The following is a 21,463-nucleotide window of genomic DNA, read 5'->3' as shown; positions in this document are numbered from 1 at the left end:
TTTGGCAATTATGTGAGCGTTGTGCGTCAAAATTTTTGGCATTTAATTAAAAATTTGAGAAAATGCTACCACTGTGGGTTAAAAACAACAATAAGAACAGCAACAATTTTGAATGGCTTTTGACATGCACAAAGTGTCTTTCAAAGTGATGTGAGCCTCTTAGTCTTGCAAATTAAATAAATTGATTATTTTTTATATTTGAAATTTCGAAATTAATTTAAATTTTTGTTGTTATAATTGAATTGTTGCATTTATTTTTAAAATATGTATAAAAAAATATAAAAAATATTTTACGGTAGATATTTATAGAAAAACGGAAAAAAAAAATAGGAACGAAATAACTACCAGAGCTCTAGATTCAGCCTAAGTTTTATCTTAAAACTGTTAACGCTTGCAACATCTCAAAACCTAGAATCAAATTTCCGAAAGCCAATAAACTTTTTTGCCGAAAAGTCTTTTATGAAAGGGTATTTACCGTTGCAATTTGAAAAAAAAAAATCTGAGAAATTATGGCAAAAAAATATAACACAAAAAAATTATGGGAATACTAAATTATGGGAAAAATTAATTAAATTATACCAAAAATCAATTTTGAACAAAAAAGATTATGGAAAAAAAAATTTGGGAAAAAACTATGGCAATAAACAAACTAATAGCAAACATTTAACAGTAAGCCAAAAAACATTTGGCAAAAAACGGAAGACAAAAATAATGATGAAATAAATACCAGATCTCTAGAATCTGTCTAAGTTTTTACCTTAGAACTGATAATGCTTGCAAAATCTCAAAGTCTAGAACCAAATTTTCAAAGGAAATAAACTGTTTATGCCCAAAAGTCTTGTATCAAGTGGTATTAAGCGTTGCAATTAGCAAAATTAGAAATTATGGCAAAAAGAGAGTAACCCAAAAAAATTATGGGAAAAATTAAATTGTGCGAAAAATATTAAAATATGGGAAAATACTAAATTACGTCAAAAATAAATTTTTAACAAAAAAATTATGGTAAAAATTATTATGGCAAACGAATTATGGCAAATTTTCGAAAGCACACAAACTATTTATGCCAATAAGTTTTTATCAAGGGGTATTTAGCATTGCAATTCGATAAAAAATCTGGAAAATTATGGCAAAAAGTTTATGGGAAAATATAAATGAAGGGAAAATATTTAATTATACCAAAAAACAATTTTAGACAAAATTATGGCAAAAATTATTAGGGCAAAAGCATATGGCATGAAACTATTATAGCAAAAACCGTTATGGCAAAAAATAAAATTATAACAAACATTTTAAATTATGCCAAAATAAATTGTGATAAAAAAATTTTGGAAAAAATTATACTATAAATTATAGCAAAAAAATTCCAATTTAATAGAAAATTTTAAAAATTAAGAAAAGTAATATTAAATTAATGGCAAGAAATAAAATATTAAAATTTGTCAAAAATAATATTTTATGGCAAGAATATTTATTACTCAAATTTATAGCAAATAAAAGTATGTCAAATTATGCAAAGACAAATTTATAACGAAAATGTATTACAAAAAAAATTAAATTATAGCACGAAAAATTATAATTTTAGGTTTTTATTTTTCCATAAAATTTGAAAGATCTCATCCTCTATGTAATCAAATATTATTTAACCACCGAAAGTAAGATAATTATGACAAAATTATTAAATTATGCCCAAAAATACTTATTTACAGTAAAAAAAAAGTATAGCTCACAATTTAATTATGTCAAAAATACCAAATTGAGCCAAAAAAGTATGCCAAAATAAATTATGGCACAAAAAATTATAATTTATGGTAAAAATTTATTGCAAGAAAAAGTATGGAAAATTTTTTAATAATAGCAAAAATATAAAAATATATCAAAACTATGGAATTATGGCGAAAAATAGTTTCAATCCACAAATAAATTTATAGCTCCAAAAATATAAATTTTATATTTAATAATCAAATAACATTTACCCAACGAAACCTTTATTAAACACAGCAAACAAGAAATTCCCCTCTACCAGTCCACTAATATTTACCTCAGTTTCGGATATATGGCGCTGTTGACTCGCAGCTGTGCCACAACTGCCACAACCGCCACATATGGCATGCGTAATGGCTGTGATCGCTATATGATTGCCCATAATAATAAGATCAATAACTGTATTTTGGCAATGAAATGTAAGTCAAACCAATACGCTTGCACACACACACGCACAGTATGACATTGAGTCACGCACGCACACACACAAATATTCGGCTGCATGTCGACAGCTAATATAAATTGCTAGCCCACATTAGCTATATTTTGCACTTGGGGTTATGTGCCAAATACGTAGCTGGCGATCAGCCAGTAAGGCAGAGTAAGGTAGTCGGCAAAAAAAAAACTTGCACCAAACCATAGGAAAACACAAAGTAAGGCATCCATAAGGAGTTGCTATGCAAATGCGCCCGCAGCTAAGCATAAACAGCTAGCAAAATATGTAAGCAACAGCAACTCGCAGCAGCCGTGGGCAATGCAAACAGCAGGAGGAATACTTTGAAAAAGCCAAAAGCGAAAAACGCAAGCACAAAACAGAATGTATTGGTAACAACAACGTTGCTGTGCCTTTGGCTGCCAATAAACTGGTGCAATATGCGCGACCATTTGGGCATGCGCGACCGTCCCCCGCCTGCTTGCGCGCTTTTTCTATTTTCCATTGCATTACATATATATTTCAATGCAATTCAATGTTCGCTGGCAGCGAGAAATATTAAAATATGATAAGCGATTGGCGTTGACCAAAGGCAGTGAAACACAACTACTTACACACGCACATGCACATTTGAGTTACACTGCCAAACTTCGTCTAGTCCGCTGTTGCAATTTTCGCTAGCAGCAAATGTTGTTGTTACTGTCTGCTCTTGCTGCCTTTCTCTGCCAGCCTTTCGTGTAATTTTAACAATAAAATGCTTTATTTTATTTAAACTGTAAAGTCGTAAAGCGTTATCGATGGTTACTGATTTCATATTTTATGCAACCATTTATTTCGGTCGGCTTTCGGTCGTTTATTTAGTGTCGAGTGTGCAGCGAAGCGGTTAAACGTAGTTATCGTTGAAGGTCTGAGATATTTTTCGAAGCTTTTCTTTGTTAGTGCAAATATTTATAAGTTATTATATAAAAAGATGCATTAGTATGTGTATGCTTGTGTGAAATGATAATCCACAACTGTGTGGATAATTTTGAAAACGAATTTATTTGAGTATATTTTAACTTATATAGACAAATTATATATTTTAAATTTATTTTAATTTTTTTATAGTTCATTTTTAATTTTAAATAGTTGCATTTGCAGCTTCAGAGTAGATTGAAAGTCGAGTTAAGTTGTTGTGTCAATTTAAATCACAAAAAAGTTCGTGTCTTAAGTCTTTTGTGTTATCATAGAAAGCCCCATCCTTGGTTTTTTTTAGTAGCTAGAGCGATTTTAAAGCACAAAATGGTGCTAAATCTTATTCCATTCGGCCTTCTAAACGCAGAATAACCAAAAAAAAAAAAAGCATAACCTCAATTTATTTTTTTTTTTTGACGTTGGACTCTGGACTCTACAATACTGAGTAAAATAGGATCAAACTTAATAGCAAAGGAAAAGCATATGGCAAAAATAAAGTAGATGTAAAAATATGCATGGCAAAGCTGTGGGTAATAAAATATCTACAACTTTCGTGTTAAGACTTTTTCACCTAACCTTAAAATGTATGTGAAAAATTAAAATAACCAACTTTCTGATTTTTTTTAAAGAAATGATGGGGAAACTAACCGTTCTAGATTTAATACATACACATATTGCTTCAACTTATTTTGACTTCATATCGGACGCGGAATTTTGGACTCTACTTTTGATTGAAAACATTCACTATAACTTATGCAAAAAAAAATATAATTTATGGCAAAATAATTATAGCTTAAATGAAATTGTGGCAAAAAAAAAATATCAAAAATAACAAGTTATGGCAAAAAAATTTAATTATGGCAAAAACAAAAAAATTATGGCAAAAAAAAATTATAGCACAAAAATTTATAATTTTTACTATTTATGTATACAATAAAATATTGTCAACCCACCGAAACCAACATAATTTTGAGAAAAAATAATAACCGATCAAAACTAATTCCTCATATATAATACACCATTGTTTGAGACCATAACTCATGCCAAGTTTTGTGCGGATATCTCGCTAAATATAAAAGTTTTCCATACAAGAACTTGATTCCGATCATTCAGTTTGTATGGCAGCTATATGCGATCCGATATCGATGGTTTCGACGAATTAGCAGCTTTATAATAAGAAAAAGACGCGTGGAAAATTTCAGGTAGTTATTTATACACCTGAGGGACTAGTACGCATATAAGGTATAAATAGATCCTACCAAACTAAATGTTAATTTTTCCATTTTTGATGCGGTTCTTGTAATTTTTCTAGTTTTAATAATATAAAAAATTATTAGTATTATATATGAAAAATAACTAAATATTCTTGCTATATTAGAATCCCTATTATATTCTCTGAGTTCTCATATGCTTTCCTTGACACGCTTCAAATAATTGAACAACGTTCACAATCAAAGGAAATGTTTGTTTGCTATTTGCTATTTTATCGTTGGAATTTTTTTTATCTCAGCGACAAGATTCTAACACATCACGCCTCTGAGGTCCTCGTGGACAAAGCGCGCTACTAATCATTAAACGGCGTTGCGCGACGCACATTTCCCTAGCAGCATATCCGATTTAATGGCCTTCGCATTCAACAGCTTCTACAATAACAACAATAGCGATGGGTTGTTACATTGGCTTTTGTTCGCATTTATGATGTCCGGCTATGAAAGCTTGTTATTATGGTTGCAACACCACGCAGCACGCAGCCAGCAACTGCCGCCACTTCTATGACAAGCATTTAATTTTTTCTTATCGCACCACGCACACCTACCAACGCATACCGCTGATGCGTGTAGATATATGCCATAAGTCATATGTAAGTACACTAATATGGAATAAGGCCTAACAAGAGTTCGCCTCTTACGATGTAGCCGAGATCCATATGCTTCCGCGTGGGCTGAATGGGCTGCGGGATATACCTGCCTTACCAATCTTTTTGGTACCAGACCGGATAGCTTAATAGCGCCAGCACCACATTTATCGGCGCAGCTTTCACCCATTTCCATTGGTCTCTGGGAGTTTTTCCTTCGGGATCTCTCTAGTCCAGTACAATAATGACAATGTAGTTCCGGTCCACATCAGCAAATGATTTCGCGAGTGTCAGACCCTTTATTTTCGGCTTTTGCTTGACAGCTTAACCACTTCAGCTGCCGGTTAAACTTTAAATTGGATACAACGATTTTCGCACAATCAATGGAATCCTGGAATCCTGCGGTTGCCGCTATGCCCTCCCGAGCAGGTAGGCAGCACGAAGCTTCTTCTCGCTGGATCATCGTCCTTAAAAATAGGGCATTCTTTAGTAGATGCACTACTCGGAGGTCAACTTTTGAAATCTCCTTTCCCTCCATTCATTGTTGTCATACTTTAACTTCCGGGTTTGGTTGCGTTTGTCGCTGATCTTGTTGCCTTTTTGGAAGTAGCTCCAAGGTTAGTGCCAGGCTTGCACCTGGACCGAGCTTAGCTCTTTCGTCTGTGCTGGCTGCGTTCAAGTTCATTGAAAGCGCTGCTCTCGTCTGAGAAGAACTACTTCCCTTCGGCTTTTTTTCAGGAGATCCGGACTTCTTTAACTTCTTATTTCTTGTATTGTTCTGGCTCTCGAATGTAGGGAAAAGTACGTATGTTCGTTTACCCATAGCCCCCACTACGCAAGTAAAACTATTATAGCAGAGGACGCCAGATATCAGTAAGCTCTGTTCGTGATTGGGCTATTTGAGGGTCCGCAGTCAAGTCAGAGCCAAAACCAAAGTCAGACCTTAGCAGATGCCTTCCAATTACAAGCAGTTACCAGTCCGTCCTTGCCATCGTCGTGTTACTGTGATATCTGTTACCAGTCGGCACCCTTGGGGAGGGCTCAGAGGGGGATTTCTGCCGACCCAATATTTCTAAAAACTTTTAATCAAAAATTTTAAATTTTTATATGAAAATTTAATAAAAAAAAATTTACGAAAATTTAAAAAAAAAATTACGAAAATTAAAAAAAAAAAATACGAAAATTTAAAAAAAAATATTTTACGAAAAAAATTTTTTAAGTTTTTCCTCAAATTTTTCACAAAATTTTGAACCCTCTCTCCGCTGCGAACTTTTGTGGCATCCACTTCGCTTATTATGTGCGTGGACATATTTTGCGTCTACCTAAGCATACTCACCGCTAACAACAATCATTACAATTAAATTGGCCAATCGTTCAACAATTTCGCCCCAAAGCAGCCAACAAAACACCAAACGTACCATATGTAACAACAACAACATTAATCAACAGTAATAGTTGCATGCAGTGTTTGCAACTTTGTTTTGCCACAAATGCACGCATTGTACGCGCACCACCGTGTGTTCGTGTGTGCATGCGCTCATATGGCGACGACGATGCGTCATTGTGTGCCGCTTTGATAGTCGTTACAGTCAACGAAGACGAGACGAACACCACCACCGCCTGCTGGTGGCCAAAGTCAAGGTGTAGAATATCATGCAACGTTGTCACACACCGCCGCCTTGTTATATTGTTGTCTGCATACATTGTTTGTGCCACAAACAAAAATCATATGTGCGCTGGGCGCAGGATGCATAACGGCAACAACAACAACAAAACTAGCAACAATGGGAAGAGCCATAACAATAAGCGGCGAGGCGACCGTGGTGGTTGTAAGTAGCATGTGCGCGCGTGCGCCGCCAACTAAAGGCGCGACGGCGCGGATTTCGATAAAACTATGCAAGCCGCGAAACAAAGGCGAAACATAGCGACGCGCAGGCAAAGAAGGGAAATAGATAAGCGCATGCGCGTACGTTGCGGTAAGCTGGTGGAGTCACAACAGGCAACACGCATTATAGCTTGTAAATTGCTGCTTAGTTAGCGAGAAGATGCTGAAGATGTGCGCTTGATTTCGTGCTGTTGCACAATGCCTAGGCGCAACGTAGCCTGGTGGCAGCTAACGGCAGCGCGGGGCGATAAACCGCAATGCGCGCTGCCATGGATTGTTCGCCGTCGTCGTCGTCATCGTCGCTATTACCACAATGTTGCTAGGCGTTTGTGGAGGTTTGTTGTTGTTGTTGTAATTTCCGTAACAGCATTGCAAACACCATTCCGATGCGTAACAATTTCCAGCATTTTACTTCGTTTTTGTTACCGCGCCAGTAGTAGTGCGCGCCGTTGTATACGCGCGCGCGCGTGTGTGTGTGATTGCGCGCGCCCGTTTTTTTCAAGCATTCAGCGTCTAACAAGCTTTTTATTTATCCTGCTGCATAAAAAGAAATTCGAACGAGATTTATCACACATGCTAGCCACTCAGCCACTCAACGGCGCAGGCATTCAGGCATCCCGGCTTTCAAGCGTTCAAGCGCGCGCGACGCTTTCATTGTCGCAACGTTTTTCTCGGCGGCAAAGCAACGCGCGCGCTGCAGCCCACCTCACAGTCACTTAACCAGCAGCCATTCAGCATTTGCACGGCAGCTCAGCAACTATTTGTCTTTTTGTTTGCTGCTGTTGCTTTGCTTGCGTTCGTTTGCACGAAACGCTCAAATACCAGCGCAGCTTCTCTCCAACACACCACCGTAACTCTAGCAATTGTCCTCTAACGCTGCTTAGTTTGTTTACTTTTTTGCGCAAGTTGTCGACACATCGCTTCCCAGCGCATTTTTGTTTGGGTTGCCTGCAACATTTGTGGAGCGCCTAACAAGCGTTTTTCCCGACACTCAGTCGTTGCTCGATTAGTTGCGCCTTCTGCGCTGATCGCGCATCTCAACAACGCAGCCAGGCAAGCAGCCAACACTGCACCGCGTCTGCACCAGCACCTGCAGTGGTTTGTGGGCAGCAGCAGCAGCTGCTGTTGTGCGTGTGGAGCACGCATGCGTGGTGCCTTGGTGTATGTGAAAAACAGCGACTCGCGCCCGTGGGTAACCAAGGTAACCATCTGATCTCATCCCACCCGACCAAGCTTGCGCCATGAATTTAGCAAAATTGTGTTTCCAAAAACTGAACTTTCGTAGTTATTCGCCTCTATTTGCTGTACTCGCCGCAAAGCATTCGCGGTGATCGTGCGTGATCGACTATCAGCGCTGAGTTCTCGCCAGTAGCTCAGTGACTGTAAGCGCTTGCTGCGAAGTTTATACATATGTACATGCATTACTCTATGTATTTACTCCCTAAAACATTGTTGTTTATATAAATTTCATTATTGTTTCATATTCGCATGTACAAGTGCCAGCTGGTTGGTGTACTTCTTTTTAAGAGCTCAAAATATTTGGGAATTTGTTTGATACTTCGTTTTCAATTTTTAAATAGTAGATAAATCTGAATAAGAACTACAAACTAAAATGAACATTGAGACCGCGTTGAACTTCTGACTGCAGAACCTCAATTTCCGCCTTAAACTTATTGCAGCTTTCTTCTTCTTTACTGGCATAGGCACCGCTGACACAGTTATAGCCGAGTTCACAATAAGATGCCAGTTGGTTCTTTTCCTCGCTATTTGACGCCAGTTGGGGATACCAAGTGCAGCCGGATCCTTCTCCACATGAAATCTCCAACAGAGTGGAGGTTTTTGTTGTCTTCCACAGATCATCGTTGCATCCAACTCATCAGATCATGTTAATGTCCATGCCTCTCCACCATATAGCAGGATGGGAAGAATGAGGGACTTGTAGAGTTTGGTTATACGAGGCTGTTGTCTTTTCTTATCGTTCTGGGTGTCGAGTGTAGGGACAAGTAGGTCCGCCTCCGCTACGCAAGTAAGGCCATCATACCAGAGGCCGCCAGAAATCCGTTAGCTCTGTTCGGGAGTGGGATATTTGAGGATCCGCACCTCGATACAGACTTTTTTGTATACTTAATCACAGTAAGACCTCTTATTTGAATGTTGTGATATTGAGAAGGCACAAACACCTAACTAAAAAGTCAGCCCTTTGCAGATGCCTTCCAATTACAGCAGCATGGTCCAAAAGCCAACTCATCAAATCACGTCAATGTCCATGCCTCTCCACCATATAGCAGGATGGGAAGGATGAAGGACTTGTAGAGTTTGGTGATCCGAGACTCTGGTTCCTTTTACATTGGGCTTAGTTTCTATGTGGCGGGTTTCAAATATAACTTCGCTAGGCTAGTAGTAGGAGGTTTTGTATACATTTAAGACCGGCACCTGTGCTGAACATAAGCTGCAATTAGAGTTCAACGTTGCCTTCAACACGAATATGTCGGAGTGGATCCGCTGAAGCTCCACACAAGATGGCTACCGCATCTTACACAAAGGTTGCTCACGTTTCCACGGTGCGCGGCGAGGACGCAAGAGTCAGATTGACTATAGCCCTGTGACAATATCTGCATATCCACAAGCATAACTAGACCTCATTATAATGGGATGTCAAAAAAGTCTTGCGGTATTTTTATTGAATTTTTTTTTTTAATGGAAATTGAAATGAATTTTTGACGACTCATGCCCTGCTCTTGACCGATGCTATGGCTGCTACTATGCCGGTCTCTTTCGACCAGTTCAGCGATTTTATCGCAATTTTCGACGGCAGGCCTTCCGGAGCGTGGCGCATCTTTGACCACCTCTACACCAGAACGAAAACATTGAAACCATCGTTGTGCGGTGAAAATGGAAACTGTATCGGGTCCATAAACTGCACAAATTTTATTCGCAGCCTGGGATGCATTTTTGCCTTTATCGTAGTAGTACTGTAAAATATGCCCTATTTTCTCTTTATTTTGCTCCATGTTTGCGACGCTATAACTCACGAACGACTTAAAAGAAACGACAATCAATCTAACACGTGTTAGCGTGAAATGAGCTTTCCAAAAAGGTATAGCATGACCCGATGCGACGAATAAAACTAAAACTACGAGCAACACTTTTTTGACAACCTAATACTTTAGCTTAAACAATAATTACAGCTGAACGTAAAAAATCAAACTATATCTGATATCTGAGTTGAAGCAAGAGATGTGTAGTTGTGAAAAGGTCGCTGTAGAAGAGGCGTAAGAAGCTTTTTCGCGGATGGGTCGAAGCTAGGAGGAAGGCTAGAAGAAGGAGTTTCCTGTAGGGACCTCTCCGTCAATCCTATCTTTAGGACCACATTATTGTTTTTCAGGTAGAAGTGACTACTATTAATTTGGCGGTAGGCGTACTGCAAAGAAGTATAGCCTGGTCAGGGCGACAAGCAATCACTCCAACAGCAGGTTGGCAATACTGAACTACTTGCTCTTAGCAAAGTTCATCATGTCGCAATCGTAAGGATTCTTACTTCGCACAGTCCAATAGGTATTCTTGTGGTAAGGCTAAGAATCTTGTCGAATGATTGATACCAAAGTTGTGTGGAGAAAGGTGAGGTGCAAACATCCAGGCACTTCCTTCCCTATTGTCCAGCCTTTGCAAGACTGCGGTTGAAATATCCCGGCAGTCTTAGCTAAAGTGAACTAAAAGACTCAGTGCTATTATACCAGAGTTTGAGCTACCAAAACGGACCGGCTATCTAAGCTGGCCAAATGAAATCCTTGTTAGGATCGACTTATTAACGTAACTAATTTAAAATACATGATTTTGAGGTCTTCAACCAGTCCTCAAATACCTGGAATATCAGAAAAAAAAGTTGCTGAAACTCCATATTGCAGAGTTGTACTTCTGCAACAAATTTCTATTACTAAGCACATTCCTCTTGTTAGCCATAAACAGTCAGAAAAAATATTGCTACAACAGAAAAAATATGCATAATTGTCATGACCGTTATGTGCGCTGAGAACTAGCAATTGGGATTTACCGTTCATTGCCGGCAAATGGCAAATTGCATGCACAACACGGCAACCCTTTTTTGGCACCACCGTGCTACCGGTAACATGGATGGTTTAATTAGAGCTCCGCGCGATTTCTACGCCAGCGTTAAAAACACCCGCGCCAATGTGCTACAAATCACAGCAGCATCTAACAAAAGGGACCACCATCGACTGCAGGCAACAACAAGCATGTAACAGCAACAACTACAACGGATAAAGGCTGATTACTGGGCTACAAGAATTTGAATGTTTTACATACACTGTGAGTGAGTGAGTGAGTGAGTTGGTGGATGTGTGTGTTTTGTGTGCGTGTGTGTGTATTTTTTGTATGCATGTGTGTTTGTGCAGCGCTTATTTTGCATATTGTCCAATCGTTGCGGTTGGTTGCTCATCCTTTTATGGCAATATTTCAATTTGCTCGTTAAATTAGAACGCGTAAAATGTATTGTTTCGCCGGCCACAAGGCAAGCACGCGGCTGCGGCCCAGTTTTTATCTAGATATCGCAACTCACTGGAATGAGCATCTCGTTGCAGCCGTGGTACTTTCGTTAGCAGTTACATGTGCTACAAGCTGCCTTGCGCGTCTCCGCTTGGTCTATTTAAATTCGCATTGCTTCACTTATGACTCGAACAGTGTGCGCTGCAAAAACCACAGAATTTGTTGTAATTCCAGCAGCAATAAGTCATGCAAATCATATCCGTCGCATTTGCTGCTAAGCTATCTAAGATTTGCCCAAAAAATATTATTTTTTCATGCGTAGCTGCCACACGCAATTGCTAACAATACTGATTATTTGTTTGCTTGCTACTTTACAGGTTCGCCACCGCTGACCGGCACCGGCATCGTGCGCGTCATTGTGCAAGACATGAATGATCACAGTCCGGAGTTTGCGCGTCCCTACTATTTGGCCAGCGTGCAGGAGAACTTGCCCGCCGGCACGAAGGTGCTGCAACCCGTGGCTACGGATAAGGATAGCGGCGCTAATGCGAAACTGCGTTTCACGCTGCTCGGCGAGCATATCGACAGATTCCATATCAATTCGGAAACGGGTGAGATCACTACGTCCACCATGCTGGATCGCGAGGAGACTGCTGTCTATTATCTGACGCTGATGGCGCAAGACAGCTCGGCTACAGAGCCACGTGCCAGCGCAGTCAATTTGACCGTAACTGTGCTCGATGTCAACGACAATACGCCCAACTTTAATGCGGCCAGTTTCAATGTGAATGTCCCCGACCGCATAAAAGCTGGTGAGTTTGTGTTTGGCGCAAGAGCCACCGACTTAGATGATGGCGTCAATGCGCTTATAACCTACAATATAAGTGGCAAGGATATCGATAAGTTCAGCATTGATACGCAGAGTGGCGTGATTAAGACGAAGATGCCGTTGGGTGCGCGTGAAAATACGAGCTTCGACACGATCTACAGCATAGTTTTGCATGCCATGGATCAGGGTACTGAGTCGAGATCGTCTAGTGCGGATCTCACTGTCTTGATACGGCCGGGCATGCTCTTTCCTGTATTCGCATCGATCTCCACGAAACAATTTATGTTGTCGGAGGATGTGCGTGAAGGCAAGGTCATTACCACTATCAACGCCGAGTCGCCGAAGAAGACTGCTGCGGGTAATATTAAGTATGCCATTGCTGGTGGTAATATCGGGAAAGCGGTGCATATTGATGCGAATACGGGCGTGGTGACAATCGGTAAAGACGGCTTGGATTATGAAATTGCGCACACTTATGAGATATGGGTGGAAGCCTCCGATTCGGATCAACCGCGACTGCGCAGTGTTATGTTGCTCACCATCAATGTCACCGATGCCAATGATAATGCGCCTGTTATGGATAAGATGACCTACTACGCGGAGATACTTGAGGAAGAACCGCCGCCGCAATTTATTGTGAAGGTACACGGCACCGATCGCGATTCGGGTGATAATGGTGAATTGTCCTATCGGCTTGCTGATGACTTTGAGGGAACATTCGAAATCGACTCCGATTCGGGTGAAATTTACACCACAATGCGCTTAGATCGTGAAGAGATTAGCGCGTATGAGCTGCTGGTCGAAGCAGTGGACCAAGGTATGCCACAACTTACCGGCACGGCGACAGTACAAATTACGCTCTTAGACAAAAATGATAATCCACCCAAGTTTACACGTCTCTTTTCCGTTAATGTGACGGAAAACGCGAATATTGGCAGTTTCGTAATACAAGTGACCTCATCGGACTTGGATATTGGCGTAAATGCAAATGCTACTTACAGCTTTACTGAGAATCCTGGCGAGAAATTCAAGATCGACGCAATTAGCGGTAATGTTACAGTCGCCGGCTATTTGGACCGTGAACAGCAAGACGAGTACCTGCTGAAAATCGTCGCTTCGGATGGCGCTTGGCGCTCAGAAACTCCCATCACTATCACGGTACAGGATCAGAATGATAATGCGCCGGAGTTCGAGCATAGCTATTATAGTTTCAACTTTCCCGAACTACAACGCGCTGTTACGTTTGTTGGACAAGTTATTGCCACGGATCGTGATAAGCAAGGGCCGAACTCACTTATTTCATATTCACTACAACAACCATCCGACTTATTCACCATCGACCCAGCCACAGGTGAGATCTTAAGTAAGCGCACCATGAAGTACAAGCATTCGCAGCTTGAAACCTCACCGGAGAATATGTACTCGATGATCGTGTTGGCCACAGACAATGGCAAGCCACCGCTAAACTCGGAATGTTTAGTTAACATCAATATTGTGGACGCCAATAATAATCCACCAAAGTTTGAGAAGGCCACTTACCTTGCACCCGTGCCCGAGCAAGCAATGAGTGGGCTGCGTTTAATCAAGGTACATGCCGTGGACGCGCTCGACTACGGCGTGAATGCCGAAATCGATTACGCACTGGTGAAGAGCAATGCGTCTGACTACTTCGCGGTTAGCAAGCACGACGGCTGGATTTCTGTAACAAAGCCACTTAATGTTAAGGCAAATACGATGTTTCTGATCACAGTACGCGCCACCGATCGTGGCGTGCCACCGTTAGCGGATGAAACGCGTGTCACAATAATTGTGACTGGTGAAAACAAACATGCTCCGAAGATCAACGCGCTGAGCCATCAAGTTATAGTGCCCGAAAACGAACCAATCGGCTCCACCATACTAACTGTTACTGCCTCAGATAAGGACGACGGACCGAATGGCATGTTGACGTATTACTTTTCAGGCGGCAATGAACGCAAAGAGTTTAATATGAACAAGGACACAGGCGCTGTGACCATACTAAAGCCGTTAGATTACGATTTCATACAAGAGTATTATTTGAATATCACTGTGGAGGACTTGGGTTTCAAGCCCAAGAAGGCGGTTGCTATGCTGACAGTTATAGTGACGGATATAAATGACAATCCACCATTGTTTAATCAGTCGGAATATCACGCTTTTATACCGGAAAATCGCGCACCAAATACATTTGTGTTCAAGGCGCACGCCACCGATAAGGACTCACCCAAGAACGCCATCATACGTTACACGATCACCAGCGGTACGGGTAAAAATCTCTTCAAGATCAACTCGAGCACTGGCGAGATTGTCTCCACGGTATCATTTGATTATGAAGAGCGACGCGACTACAATCTGCAGATAATGGCTGCTAATCCCGATTCACCGATGCACAGCACCGCTATGGTGATAGTGCACATTACTGGCATTAACGAGTATTACCCACAGTTTGTGCAGCCGGTCTTCCACTTCGATGTGTCCGAGTCGGCCGAAGTTGGCACCTCCGTTGGCTCAATACAGGCGACAGACAAAGATGCTGGCGAAGATGGTAAAATCTATTACCTGTTGGTTGGTTCAAGCAATGATAAAGGCTTCTCTATCAATGCCATGACCGGTATTATGTATGTATCACGTCATCTGGATCGCGAGACTCAAAACCGTGTTGTACTTACCGTTATGGCAAAGAACTATGGTGGTATACGTGGTAATGACACAGATGAGGCGCAAGTCATCATCTCGATACAGGATGGCAATGATCCACCGGAGTTCTTGAAATCACTATACACGACACGTATATCAGAGGCTGCACCGGTGGGCACCAAGGTCACTAGCGTCAAAGCCGTCGACAAGGATGTACGCCTACAAAATAATCAATTCAGCTACTCCATAATCAATGGAAATTTAAACCAAACATTCAAGGTTGATCCACAAAGTGGCGATATTGAGACTGCACGTGCTTTAGACCGTGAAACTGTGCCGATCTTCAATTTGGTTGTGGGCGCAATCGATACAGGTGTTCCACCACAAACTGGCACAACAACAGTTAAAATCGAACTAGAAGATGTAAATGATAACGGTCCAACTTTTGCACCCAATGGTCTAATTGGATACATATCCGAAAATGAACCCGCAGGCACCTCAATTATGACATTATCCGCAAATGATCCGGATCTACCACCGAATGGTGGACCCTTCACTTACTATCTCGTTGGTGGTAAACATAAATCATTCATTGCGATCGACAAACACTCGGGTCTTGTAAGGTCCACAAAGAGTTATGACCGCGAAGCCACGCCAACGCTAGAAGCTGCGATAGAGGTTGAAGATAATGGTGAACCAAAGCAGCGCGCACAACACGTGCTTACAATTAAAGTGCTCGACCAGAATGACAGTCCATCCTCGCCGCGTATGGTACACGTTCTGCTCAACACATACAACAATGCAATAGCCATCGGTAAAATAGCGGATGTACATCCTAATGATCCAGATATAACTGGCGATTATAGATGCAAGATTTTGGCGAATGCACAGTCGAGCCCGTTGGGCATACTCACCATACCAAGTGCCTGTGACTTGTACACTACACAGAAGACCGCCGTCAACGGCTATTCATACACCATATCTGGTAATGATGGTAAACACAACGACGTAGTGTCGACGGTCACTGTAGGCTTCCAAAACTTTGATAGTGCTGCCGTAGCGCAATCCATTACTATGTTGGTTCGCGAAATGATGGCTGAGTTCTTCCTAGCCACACACTATCGCAACTTTGTAGAACTAATCAAATCAGCTTTGGATTCTGGTGATGAGCTCATTTTGTATAGCATGCGCAATACCGGCGAGGAGGACGGCGACTTGGAGCTCATACTAGCAGTACGTAGCTCTAACCTAGCTTATCGTACACCGCGCTATATACTGGAGCGTATTAATAAGAAGCGTGATTCGATTGAACGTCTGTTGCAAGCAACCGGTGGCGTAATCATTGGCTATAGTCCATGCACTTCGGCTGCCAGCAATGCTTGTGAAAATGGTGGCATGTGCTCGGCAGAGATTCAAGTGCACGACACGCACTCATTGAACATAATAGATAGTCCGTCGTTGATTTTCAGTGGACCACGCGTTTCGCACGATTACAGCTGTAAATGTCCCGACGGCTACACCGGCCAGCAGTGCGACAAGCAACAGGATCCATGCTCGCCAAATCCCTGCGAAGCGAATGCGCAATGTCGTCGCATCGCCTATGACTTTCAGTGTATTTGTCCGCCAAATCGTGACGGTAAAAACTGCCAGCTACACCGTGGTGATGTATGTACGAGCAATCCGTGCCGTAACGGTGGTTCCTGCATGCACAGTCCGGACGGCGCATCCTTCTTTTGCCTCTGTCGGCCGGGTTATCGTGGAAATCAGTGCGAACATGTGTCCGATTCGTGTCGCCCAAATCCCTGCTTGCATGGCGGACAATGTGTCAGCTTAAAACCGGGTTACAAGTGCAGTTGCATTGATGGTCGTTATGGACGGCATTGCGAGCGCGCCACCTTCGGTTTTCAGGAGCTGTCATACATGTCGTTTCCAGCTTTGGATGCCGCTACTAATGACATTTCAATCATATTCGCTACAACTAAACCGGACGGTTTATTGCTCTATAACTATGGCATGCAAACGGGTGGACGTTCGGACTTCGTGGCGATAGAGATTGTGAAAGGAAAGGCTTTCTTCTCGTTTGGTGGCACGCGCACAGCAATAACAACGGTAGTTGTGGGTGTCAATAGCATGGAGAGTTTAGCTGATGGTAAGTGGCATAAGGTCACGGCTACACGCAACGGACGTGTAATGTCATTAAGTGTGGCTAAGTGCTCGGAAAATGGTGACGTCTGCGAGGAATGCCGACCCGGCGATTCCAGCTGCTATGCTCAGGACGTAGGACTTATTGGGTAAGTTTAATTGAAAATTTTCAAATTATTAAAGGTCTTAATTAATTATCTTTAATACCGTTTTTGCAGTACCTTGAACTTCAACAAGCAACCGTTACTTATTGGTGGACTTGCAACGGCGGACCCAGTTCTAGATCGTCCGGGGCAGATACACTCGGACGATCTGGTTGGTTGCGTGCACAGCGTGTCCGTAAACGGACGACCATTGAACATGAGTAATCCGCTAAAACAACGTGATGTGCTGCCCACCTGCAATCGCAACACCAATGGCGGTCCATGTCAGCAAAGTGCACCCAACGATCCGGCGTCATCACTCTGTGGTGATTTTGGTACCTGTATGGACCGCTGGCATACAGCGATGTGCCAATGTGGTGCCAGTTTGCTTTCGCCAGATTGTTTCAGCTCCTTGGAACCAATTACGGTTACGAATGGCGCCTTCGTCGAATTCAAAATATCGGAAAAGCATCGTCGCATGCAGCTGTTGGACAATTTGTATGCCGCCAGCAATATATGGTCATATGATGTCGCACGTCGCAGAAGATTCACTGTTAATAGTGACAATATCACTGCATTGGCGCAAGTTATGGATTTACCAAAAACCGTTAGCATTATCTTTCGCACCTATAAAGAAGACGGATTGCTGCTCTTTGCCGCAACCAACAAACAGTACACCGCAGTTGAACTGAAAGCCGGCAAGTTAGTCTACTATTCCAAACAGAACAGCGTGGTGAATATGACCATACAGAAACCGGACAAACTGAATGACGGCAAATGGCATAATCTTACCTTGTACACATCGAACCGTGTGCTACGTTTGCTTATTGATAGCAACAAAGTTGGTGAAGAACTCGACTCGGCTGGCGTGCACGACTTCCTCGATCCATATTTAACTGTGCTTTCTATAGCTGGCGTGCGACGCGAACATTATCCACAGGATAACGTACCGAGCAGCTACGAGGGTTGCATTGCCAACTTTACCATCAATAATGAAGTCCAACCGTTTAACGGCTCGGGAAGCGTTTTCAGCGATGTGCTGATACGCGGCAAAGTGTCGTTCGGCTGTAGTGGTGATTTGGGCATTGGTGCGGCTCAAGCCTCCGATCCCGTTAGCATAGGCATCACACTTGTCATTGTCTTTTTTGTGATACTCGTTGTAGCCATTTTGGGTTCCTATGTAATTTACCGTTTCCGTGGCAAGCAGGAGAAGATTGGCAGTCTAAGTTGTGGCGTGCCCGGTTTTAAATTGAAACATAGCAGCGGAGCTGCAGCATCCCAGAATCAAGCAGACCATGTATTGTCACGCGGTAGGGTTGTACATGCCGGCGATGGTCCAGTCAGCTATCATGTAGATAGTGGTGATTTGATACGCGGTGTCGGCGGCCATCATATGGTCGGACCCGAATTGATTTCGAAGAAGTTTAAGGAACGTGAAATTAACTCCAATGAACATCAACAACAGCGACCACAACGTCCGGATATAATCGAAAGAGAGGTGGTCAGCAAGAGTCCGCCACTACGTGATGAACATCACCCACCGATACCGCCGCCCAGTCAAGCGCATCATCCACACGATCATACCAGTTCCGTTGATCTGGGCTCAGAGTATCCAGAGCATTATGATTTGGAAAACGCCAGTTCAATAGCGCCATCTGACATTGACATCGTCTATCATTATAAGGGTTATCGTGAGGCTGGTGGCGTACGCAAATACAAAGCTACACCGGCGCCAGTCGCCTCATACACACATCACAAACACCAAGCCACGGCCGCTCAGCAACAGCACCGGCATTCACCACGTCACGGCATTGGTGTTGGTGGACCATTCGTACCGCGTGTACCGCCACAAACTAGTCAACCACCACCACCCTCAAGTACGCCACGTCCACATCAAAGTACACCATTGGCGCGACTCTCACCCAGCTCCGAATTGAGTTCACAGCAGCCGCGTATATTAACACTGCATGACATCTCCGGTAAGCCGCTGCAAAGCGCACTGCTCGCCACCACCTCCAGTTCGGGCGGTGTCGGCAAAGATGCGCTACACAGTAATAGTGAACGTAGTCTAAATAGTCCCGTTATGTCACAACTATCCGGGCAGAGTTCTAGTGCAAGTCGACAAAAGCCCGGTGTTTCAGCGCAATCGCCTGCACAGGCGCCCATCGGTCTCACCGCTGAAGAGATCGAACGCTTGAATGTCAGACCACGCACATCGAGTTTAGTTTCAACACTGGACGCTGTCTCATCCAGTAGCGAAGCACCACGTGTGCCAGGCGGTGCTCATCATATAGCGCTCGGCGGTGGTCTACACAATGCCGATGTTGATGCGCATAGCTCTTCGTCAACGGATGAGAGCGGCAACGATAGTTTCACATGTTCGGAAATCGAATATGATAACAACAGTCTAAATGGTGATGCAAAATATCCAACAAACAAAACGGTGCCCGACGATCGTCCAGATCGCAGCGCGGTTGGCCGTGCAATGAGCGGTGATGGTGTAGGCCCGAGCATGGGTAAAGTACCGCCGATGCCGCCACATTCATACGACGGCTTCGATTCGTCCTTTCGTGGCTCACTCAGCACTCTAGTCGCCAGCGATGATGACATCTCAACACGCATGGGCGGTATTTATCGACAACTCAACGGACCGGGTTCACCATCACAACCGAGTCTGGGTTGGAATTATCTGCTCAACTGGGGTCCGAATTTCGAAAGTTTGATGGGTGTTATTAAGGACATCACAGAGCTGCCGGATGCGGTGGGCGAGCAACAACAGTTACAGTCGACGCTATGCATGCCGGGCAATACGCAAAAGAACTCCGAAGAATATGTATAGGTAGCCTAGCATAGTCCGGCAAGTAGTTAGATTAGGACATAGAGTTTCCTGTCAGCACAAAGCGTAGTGAGGGAAAAGCTAAATACGTGATTTAGTGTATTTATGTAGTTTTAGCCGTTTTAGCCTTTTAGTTTGTTTAGTTTACTTTTAGTACTTCTGCCAACTGCCATTCACTAGCACTTTCAGAAGAGCGCTGACACATATATAGTATATGTTTAGGTCTGACTGCTGTATGCCATGTCTGTATAAGCAAACCGTATAAATTTTAAGATTTGCAAGAAAAATTAAAATTAAATTAAAATTATTTAAACAAGTTTAGCGTCTTCCAATAGATCAATAGCACATAATAGAATAAGTAGCGTTTCTACTTGGCATTAAACTGAGTCTTTAATCAAGCCGAATGTACAGCAATTATTTATAAATTATTCTATATATCTTTACTCCTATTGCCAAATATTCGTGCGAATCATCATCTGTACACATCATTTATTGCCTCAGTTAGTTATCGGTTAGTTTTAGCAACTCATTCGGACCACACCCACACACACTGTTAGTTTGTACGTAATTTCCTTAGCATTATTTATTCGAGCGCATATACATACAAATAATTCAATTTAGCACTAAGACCAATTGTGTTTATCGCCTTGTATCAAGGCTTGTGTCCTAACCTATTAGCTAGCACCTACAGGTAGTTTCTCGGTTAGTTTATCGGTTAACCTCTAAGTTTATGAGCAATTAAGCAATAATTTAATTAATTTAGAGTTAGTAACCAATTAACAGTAGCTTTTAAGACTAAAAATAAATAATTCTACTACGCGGCATAAATGTAAAGTGTTTTGTGTGCTATATTAAAAATAATTCCAACGTTCATATGTATTATATGCATTTATTAATAGTTTTGTTTGTAATGTATTTAAAAAAAAAATTAGAAATTTTATACAAATGAAATCTTGCCATAAGATTTGCGTGCGTAATTATGAATTATAAAAGTAAGAAATTAAAAAATTATGAAATAAAAGGAATAAATTATAAAAACAAAAAATTAATAAATTACAAATTATAAAAAACAAAAAGGCAGTAACAAGCTAAAGTAAAAATTATTAATTCGAAATTTTGAAAAATAATAAAAAAAATATATTAAAAAAAAGATTTTAAAACATAAATTTATTTTATTTTAAAAATTAAATTATTTTTTTTAATTAAAAATTAAAATTATTTTTTTAATTAAAAATTCAAATTATTTTTTATTATTTTAATTAATTTTTTAATTTTTAATTAAAATTATTTTAATTAATTAATTTTATTTATTTTATTTAATTTTATTTAATTAAATTTTGTTTTAATTAAAAATTATAATTATTTTAATTAATTAATTTTATAATTAAATAATTGTAATTTTAATTTTTAATTAAAAAATTAATACAAAAAATTAATTAAAAAATTATTTTAATTTTCATTAAA

The 21,463-nt window shown here is 41.4% G+C and overlaps 1 protein-coding gene across 1 annotated transcript in view; it reads left to right on the top strand.

Annotated features, from left to right (window-relative positions):
* Positions 1 to 21,015, top strand: part of LOC120767678 (cadherin-related tumor suppressor) — a 262,952-nt gene extending 241,937 nt beyond the window's left edge. Inside the window, exons 8-9 of the mRNA XM_040093853.1 lie at positions 11,769 to 17,169; positions 17,239 to 21,015. Of these exons, the coding sequence (XP_039949787.1) occupies positions 11,769 to 17,169; positions 17,239 to 20,002 (8,165 nt within the window). The 3' untranslated portion in view covers positions 20,003 to 21,015. The remainder of the gene's footprint in view (positions 1 to 11,768; positions 17,170 to 17,238) is intronic.
* The last annotated feature ends 448 nt before the right edge of the window (positions 21,016 to 21,463 follow it).

This window comes from Bactrocera tryoni, chromosome 2 (genome assembly GCF_016617805.1).
Source record: "Bactrocera tryoni isolate S06 chromosome 2, CSIRO_BtryS06_freeze2, whole genome shotgun sequence".
Lineage (NCBI taxonomy): Eukaryota > Metazoa > Arthropoda > Insecta > Diptera > Tephritidae > Bactrocera > Bactrocera tryoni.
This window is presented reverse-complemented; position numbering and strand designations above follow the sequence as displayed.